Source organism: Littorina saxatilis, unplaced genomic scaffold (assembly GCF_037325665.1).
Source record: "Littorina saxatilis isolate snail1 unplaced genomic scaffold, US_GU_Lsax_2.0 scaffold_2749, whole genome shotgun sequence".
NCBI lineage: Eukaryota > Metazoa > Mollusca > Gastropoda > Littorinimorpha > Littorinidae > Littorina > Littorina saxatilis.
In genome coordinates, this window is record NW_027128497.1 from 4,644 (window position 1) to 13,462 (window position 8,819).

General features: G+C 39.9%; 1 protein-coding gene across 1 annotated transcript; it reads left to right on the plus strand.

Moving 5' to 3' along the window:
* Positions 1–2,586: 2,586 nt before the first annotated feature.
* Positions 2,587–8,213, plus strand: LOC138956861 (uncharacterized; the record flags this gene model as incomplete). The annotated part of the gene is given in 3 exon segments (XM_070328085.1): positions 2,587–2,995; positions 3,453–3,504; positions 8,053–8,213. Coding segments are annotated over 3 exon segments (622 nt in total), but the record flags the coding sequence as incomplete, so codon positions are not given.
* Between the last annotated feature and the right edge of the window lie 606 nt (positions 8,214–8,819).

Consider the following 8,819-nt stretch of genomic DNA (forward strand, 5'->3'; position numbering starts at 1 on the left):
TGATCTCTCTCTCTCTCTCTCTCTCTCTCTCTCTCTCTCTCTCAGTCTCTCTCTCTCTCTATCTCTCTCTCTCTTTCTCTCTCTCTCTCTCACAGTCTCCTTCTCTCTCTCCATTGTGTGTGTCCCCTTCCCTTGTGTGTGTATGTGTCAGTGTGCCAGTGTGTGTGTGTGTGTGTGTGTGTGTGTGTGTATGTGTGTGTGTGTGCACGGTGTGTGTGTGTGTGTGTGTGTTACAGCGGCATGTGGTTTGTTGTTGAACTCTTGAACAATGTTTATTTCCCCTGTTGCTGCTTACATACATAGAACTGATTGTTTGCTTTTGTTAAAAGAGATACAGCTGCATGATGCTTATTATTCAAGGTACAGCGGCATGTGTTTTTTTCCTTCTTCTGAAAACCTGAAGAATGTTGATTTCCGTGTACTTGCTTATATATATACAGAGAATTGGATGTATTTTGTTAATGGAATGATTCAAAGATTCTGTTCGGATTTTGCTTAAAATTCTGTTGATCTATACATGATAATTAATCAAAGATGATGAACACAGTGCAAAAGGTTGTGCGACAAAAGGTCGAGAACATTTTGACCGTCAAAAACGACAAAAGGTCGAATGCGAAAGGTCGAAAGGTCGAAGGTCGACAGCAAAAGCTCGAGGCTAAAAATGTCTAGGCATGTACGCCACTGTCTGTGCCTGTTGTGTCTTTTTCACATTTGATTATCTTGCGGCCATGGTTTATTTGGTTTAATTTGTCTGTTATACGCAAAACATTTGCTGCTTTGAATGTGCCTATTCAATTTTCATTGTTATTAGTATTATGTGTTTTTAGTGACGGCTTTGTCGGTAAGTGATGTGCAGCGTGGGGCATAATGACACACAAAAGAACGTCTTTTGACACAAACTACCAATCACAACACTGTATTGATACAACTGAACGGTTCATCTTTCGCTTATTTACGTTTAAATAGGGAAATAGACGCAGGGTGGAGCTCTGTCAGTCACAGAAAGGTAAAGACAAGGTGACATACAAATTACTGTTACTGCAAAGATCGTGTCAATCAGTCAACTGTGGACTGGACGTGACCGAGTTCCAATATATAGCAATGAAACCGTTCCAAAAGAAGTGGCAGCTCATAGTCGTAGTCGTAATCATTCCCCGAACACCCCACTTCACAAGTCACACTTCGACTTTTTCAATCATTAATCTTTGTAGCCTCGACCTTTTGTTTCGACCTCTTGTCGCACTCGATCTTTTGTCACCCTGGATGTTTTGACGCTCGGCCAAATGTCCTCGATCTTTTGTGTCTCTCCCGAACGACAATGGCGGGTGGGTAGGGGGGATGATGGGGCGGGCGGAGAGGTTTGAAAAAGGGGTGACTGGCTTCTTTTTGTACGATTCACACATGAGTTGTCTTTCAACCTGTCTGGTGTTACTTTAATTTGTTTTATTTTCAGAACGGTTGCCAGAAAGTATTCGGGTATTTTTTTTTTCAGAAATGTATTATTTATAGGAAGGAAACCGATAGCGCTCAAGGAAAGACCACCATAACAAGTTTATGAATGACGTAGTTGTGTTTAATGGTTCTTTGATTCAGAAAAAGATCTTGAGGATTCACATTTCTGCAAATCGTAACAAAAACGTTATGAACGATCACATATCTGCACTCTAAGCTACACGGCGACTTGCCAATAATGTACTTTATTTGTAAGAAACGAACCAGTTAAGTTTTCTTGTATGAAACAGAACAACAACAACAACAACTATTTGTTTTTGGTATCATAATTTTGTTTAGAGTACATTTTTGGCTTACATATCTACATTACCATGCAGACTGGGCTAAATGATTGCTTGTCATCTCTGAATGCTGAAATGGCATGAGGTCCCCCCCCCCCCCCCCCCCGTATTGGATTTCACCTGCAAGTGCAATATACCAGTTTATTTTTTTAAAATTTACATCCAACTGTAAAGAAAGAGTAACTAACTGTTTTTTAGTGTGTGAATGTATGTGTGTGTGTGTGTGTGTGTGTGGGGGGGGGGGGGGGGAGTCACGCTTAAACTGAAGTTAGATTCAATATTGGGGAGGAAAAAACCCACCGATTTTTAGGTGATCATTTATTCTCATATGATCTGTTCCAAAATAGAATAAGTTAAGTTACACATCCAAACGTTGTTAGAAATTACAGCATCATGTGCGTATGTTTTGAATACTATGCCAAAGAGACTTTCATTGTCGTTTGAGCATACGTAGGACAGGCCCATACAAGCGAGAGAAAGGTGTACTCTTTGTTCCTTCTCAGCGGTTTGTTTAGTTCTTAATCAACCAGAATAGTGCCCGTTGGAGTGATTTAAGATCAAATCTACATGGGCAAATTAAAGACAGTACGTCCTTACACATAATTAAAATACTGCTTTACAAAGAAACAAAATCAGTCATGGGAACTGTTGGTATGTTGATGTTCACGCTTGGAAGCACTTTGTTAATTGATTCTCTGATCTGTTTTTTTTTATAATACTGTCGTAAGTAAGCATCTAGTTCAACATCGCTTTAAATAATACCGAAGAGTATATAGGTGATTTGTTTCATCAGCGCCTCGAAACCTGAAGACACCAACACCATGGAGAAAGGGAGAGAATCCCCACCATCGGCTGACGACCAGCAGACGACATCGGAAGACAGCAGTGAAAGCACATCTGTCCGCGAGTCCGACACTCCAGAGTCCATCGAAAACTCCGGCGATGCGCAAAGAGCAGTGGTACTCTTTGAAGGTGACTTACATGAAGACTTCTCGGAAGCCATCGAGCCTTTTGTCACAAGAGCAGAAAAAGAGATCGGCCACGAGCGCTTCGATTTCAGTGCGGCAAAAAAGCTGGTGCTGGTGTTGCGAGACCTGGGACAGCGCTACGAGGCAAAAGGCTGCACGGAGGGTTCCTTGGAGGAGACAGTGTTGACCCGAGCACTGGAGACTGTCTATCAACTCATGGATGGCGTCAACCTGGTAAGCATGGAACAATGTATGTTAGGCCTGTGGTCTAGAAGCACTGGGACTATTTCAGCCTTCTGCTTTCTTAAATAACAACATATATGTAAAAGAAAGAAAAACATACAAACACAAAAAGCAAAATCTCAACTGAGTTCATGATGTGAACATCATTTCTATTCGAGTATGGGGTTTATACATAGCTGTCAGTTTTACTGAATATAACTAAGAATCAAAAGAAAGTCAAAGAACTGTTGCTCGTTTCAAACATTGCACTACCAGTCATCAACACATGATTTAAATGTAAGTCTATTCGTATCTAGATGAAGATTACGTTATTCATATTCTAACCAGCAAACGCAGTGTGGGAAAAATGGAAACTTAACAAGAATACATGCATTTATTTGCAATTGAATATACCCTAAGTGGATTTCATTTAACTTAAAATTGTATTCTTTTCTTCTTGTGTGTTCAGAACCAGGAAGAGGTTTATGACCCACGCCAGACGATGGTTTACTTATACTGTGGTAAGCACGCAAATGAATTGGTTATTGATTCAAAACCATCGCACTGTAATTAATAAATCTTGGGATTTATAGTATAAGAGTAAAGGATGTTTAACTCTACTCTTCGCGCTTATTAAAAACCACAACTAGAACATTCCCTTTCACTACGTAATTAATTTCGTCATATATAATCATTCATTCGCTTATGCCTTCCTGGCGAGCGGCCGAAAATCCAATCAAGCTGAGTTTTTGTCACTAATTGTTTGTCTGTTCACTTAAAAGACCGTTGGGTCGATATATTTGTGATTGTAACGTATCGTTTTGTCAATAACAAACGTTCCAACAACTTACCTTTCTTGGTTGTTTTTTTCACAACTAGAGTGTTATGAAATGTGCCTGCTGTTTAACAATCCAAAATCAAGTAAAACTGCTAATGTCATTGATTTCGTCTTTTTTATGGTCCACTCCTGCATTACCATCTTGCCAGCGTCTGAACGCGATTTATTTGTTTGCCTATCCACAATAAAGACCATTCGGTCGATTTACTAGCGAACGTCACGTTTTGTTAAAATCAAAACGTTCTAGTATCTTGGTTTAAAGGCACAGTAAGCCTCCCGTAAACCATCACAGAGCTCCCCGAGCGTCTACATACAGCATACTTCCATTTGAACGCTCACCGAACGGAAACATCCTGGCTGCTTTCTGTCGAGTGTGAGAAATTTTCAAAGAATTTATTTTCGTGGACTTGGTCCAACAACAATGGCGCCTCGTTTTGGTGCTGAACGGCTGTTATGATACCGGAAATCACGCACGGACAGTAAGCCTCCCGTAAACCATCACAGATACTGTCAGGCTTTTACACACAGTACAAACACCCTTCCATTTGAACGCTCACCAAACGGGAACATCCTAGGTGCCCTACGTAAAGAGCGAGCAATTTTTAAAGAATTAATTTTGCAGATTGTCTCGAACACTTTTTGGACCCATCCTGAACTCAGGTTAAACATGAGTTACTTCCCTTCGGGTCTCATTCTATCGATGTAAACTGGCGATAGCCGTGAATCGATGATTATCAAAATGTTTTTAGACCGTGGTGCGTTTTTGCGCTAGACCTAACTTTTAAAATCTAAATAATAAATTGACAGCTTGTTACACAAACATTCTTTAATCATAAAAGAATTCTTTTTTCATCAAGACAAGATCAGTACAATTCGAAGTTGTGAAAGTTTGAAAAAAGAAAAGCGCGGAAGCAGGGTCACGCAAGGGTCGTAGCAGACGACGGTTTATCAGTGCATATCGCCGTTCCTCTCAACAGTCAAAAGCCATCGCTAGAGTTCTTGTGAACCACAGCCGTTTGTTTCGTGCATAAAAACGTGCTATTGTAAATAAGCTCACATCGTTTCGCATTCAAATGACTAACTGACGACTACAATGTGAACAAGTCGCGTAAGGCGAAAATACAATATTTAGTCAAGTAGCTGTCGAACTCACAGAATGAAACTGAACGCAATGCCATTAAATTTTTACTCGTAGCATCGTCAGGCCACCGCTCATGGCAAAGGCAGTGAAATTGACAAGAAGAGCGGGGTAGTAGTTGCGCTAAGAAGGATAGCACGCTTTTCTGTACCTCTCTTTGTTTTAACTTTCTGAGCGTGTTTTTAATCCAAACATATCATATCTATATGTTTTTGGAATCAGGAACCGACAAGGAATAAGATGAAAGTGTTTTTAAATTGATTTGGACAATTCAATTTTGATAATAATTTTTATATATTTAATTTTCAGAGCTTGTTTTTAATCCGAATATAACATATTTATATGTTTTTGGAATCAGCAAATGATGGAGAATAAGATAAACGTAAATTTGGATCGTTTTATAAATATTTTTTTTTTTTTTACAATTTTCCGATTTTTAATGACCAAAGTCATTAATTAATTTTTAAGCCACCACGCTGAAATGCAATACCGAAGTCCGGGCTTCGTCGAAGATTACTTGACCAAAATTTGAACCAATTTGGTTAAAAAATGAGGGCGTGACAGTGCCGCCTCAACTTTCACGAAAAGCCGGATATGACGTCATCAAAGACATTTATCAAAAAAATGAAAAAAACGTTCGGGGATTTCATACCCAGGAACTCTCATGTCAAATTTCATAAAGATCGGTCCAGTAGTTTAGTCTGAATCGCTCTACACACACACACACACACACACACACGCACACACGCACACACGCACATACACCACGACCCTCGTTTCGATTCCCCCTCGATGTTAAAATATTTAGTCAAAACTTGACTAAATATAAAAAGGGAAACTGGAACACACGGGTTCACGTTGGCTCAGGGGTAAGATAAACCAAGTAAAAATTAATTCTTTGAAAATTGCTCGCTCTTTACGTAGGCCACCTAGGATGTTCCCGTTTGGTGAGCGTTCACATGGAAGGGTGTTTGTACTGTGTGTAAAAGCCTGACCGTATCTGTGATGGTTTACGGGAGGCTTACTGTGCCTTTAAATAGTGTTTATTCAACAATTTATGGATAAAGCATAATAATACATGTTAAGGATCAACAACAAGCCCAAGCTTATGGTGGTGACCCTTAAAGGAGAAACAAACATACACACAATATCTTGCGGCGAGACTTTAAAGGCATATGTACGCGCTCCCGTGTTTACAAAGTGTAGTTTGCCCATAATCGATGTCAAACGCACCATAAGACCATATAATGACGATATGTCACCATGCGCGGACCATAATACATGCATTACAGCTTGTTCTAGCCTCTGAAAAAGTGAGGATGTCAACAAAGCCGCGGTGTTAGCTCCCTTGCATCAACGTTACATGTGTTGCCAAATCTATAAATAGGACGATCCAGATCAAAATGAAAATTAACATATCTCAACATTGAAGGGGTCCTAGACCACAATATTTTGCAGGGAACTTAATTTAGCATGTCTCCAGCTGTTGGTAAAGCAATTAGCGTGTATAGTCATCGAGTACATATGCCTTTAACAGATTGGTCTTTGAACCAAAAAACAAAATATGCATACATATGCATATCTATCTATATATATATACGACTCGTGTCTGTGTGTGTGTCTGTTCGCGATGCGCGGCCAAGGTTCTCGATGGATCTGTTTCAAATTTGGTGGCCATATTCAGGTACACCCGGGACACAATCTGGTCGATGAGATATTTCAACACGTGCTCTCAGCGCGCAGCGCTGAACCGATTTTGTTTTTTTGGTCTGGATCCACTACCAGTAACTCTTCCTTATCTTCTCCAGTGTTTTCAGCGTTTACCTCCCTTCCTTCGTATGGCGCGCGGATATTCCCATTCCGTTACTATTTTTAGAAGGTCACTGCACGTTACTATTTTTAGAAGGTCTCCAGTGTTTTGCGCGTTTATCTCCTTTTCTTCGTGTGCCGGCGAAGCCGGCGTTCCTAGGCGCAGCCTGGTATTCGGCTCTACTTCCTCCCGGCGAAGCCGGTACCCGGCGAAGCGGGTAATCATCTAGTAAACTATATATATATATATATACAAAAACAAAGGTATTAGAAAATAATACCTTACTATTCTTGTTTATTTGTATTGCTGTTCCGCAATTAATACAAAGAAAAACCAACAACACAATAACAACAAAGTTAGTTTACGAAACGTTCAAGTATAGAGAAAACAAAACACCCACAAGTGCGTCGATCTAACAGAATATTTAACGGACGGACATATAAGTAATAATGCAAGAATGAAAATAAATTAGCTCAGTAAGGCATTGTCTTTTCAACATGAAGATGGCAAGAGTCGATGTGTTTTTTGTTTGTTTGTTTTTTGTTTGTTGGTGGGCCCACAAGTAATCAAGGAAGGCATGCATTTTCAAAAACAAACAAACTCTAAGGGCACTATTTTTTAACTCCACTTACGATTTCCAAATATATTCTACTGCTGCGCCAAGATGTGTCAATCCATCTTGGTGGCCTTCCGCCCAAGCGCGTTCGCAGCGAACTACTCTGATACAAATGTGTTCTCATGGGCAGGTCGGATGGCTGGCCAGCTATACGCATAGCCCATTAGTTTACATTATTTCAGTGACATTTCTTGTAATGCGCGTAATGTTTTCAGACTGTGAGCGTTTAAGATTAAAACCGTACTGCCTCACAAAATATTTGCTTTCGATTAACAAAGGAACGGGTACTAACATAAGTAGTTTAACCAATTGTTCCAGTGACATTCGATCAAATTGATTATACTCATTAAAAAAAAAAATTATATTGCTGGAAAAAAATATCCTCACCGAATCAGCAAAGACAAAAATAAATAAATAGTAACTCAAACGCAGATCGCGTTGAATAAATTGCCTTTCTTACGTTCTGGTCCATACCGAAATTGGAAATCGGAAATAAATCTTTCAGGAACCATCAGCAACCCAGGGGCGTGGCACTGCAGCTGGCCGCGAATGCGCAAAAACTTGCGGCGCGAGTGACACATCTTCGCGTAGCAGTAGAATACTTTGTTTTATTTCTCATTTATTCAATCCCTGTTTTGATGTTCAGCTGTAATTTTACTTCTTCCAGCTATGGCAGTATTTCCATGTACTGTGCGCCTGTTCAGAAACGCACAGGGGATCTTACTGTACCGATTCTCCGCCAAAGGTGCACACTGTTCTCCTCAGCTGGAAGAACTTAACAGATTCTGCGCTTTGAAAACGGGCTGCGAAGGAGCCAATGGATTGACGGTCAGTCGTGAAAAAATGTCGATTTTAGAGTGTTTAGTTTCTTTTTGTGTATTTCAAGTTGGAAACATAACTCGAAATGGAGAGCAAACTCTATGTTTTGTTCCCCTTGCCCCTACCTAAATAATGAAAACAGACGAGGAATCCAAATTACTGACCGATCATTGAACGCTCCAGATATACCACACATCTGGTTACAACTTACAATTACTGTTTTCATCTTTCGTTCACTTTTCCTGTTGCCTTCAACGTCGAGTTCATCTGGATGCGAAGTTTTTACACAATGCGTGTTTGTAACTTTCATAAATATGTTGACAGTTTTCTGACCGCTTTAACACAGTATAGTCGCCACTTTCAGTATATTGTGCAAAGTATATTTACGGTCAAATAAGACTTCTTCCGTTTAAAAAAAACACCCATAAAGTTAGAGGAAGGATTTGACAAGGTAGCCTAATTTCGGTAAGGGATGGTTACAACACCCAACAAGTCTTCAACTCCGTCAGATATTTATTTACATCTTTCTAATCCTTTGTGCGAAGTGGTTTTTGTGATAAATGCTCAGTCATTAGTGATGTCTCTCTCTGTAACACTGCCACTTTTTGCTGATAT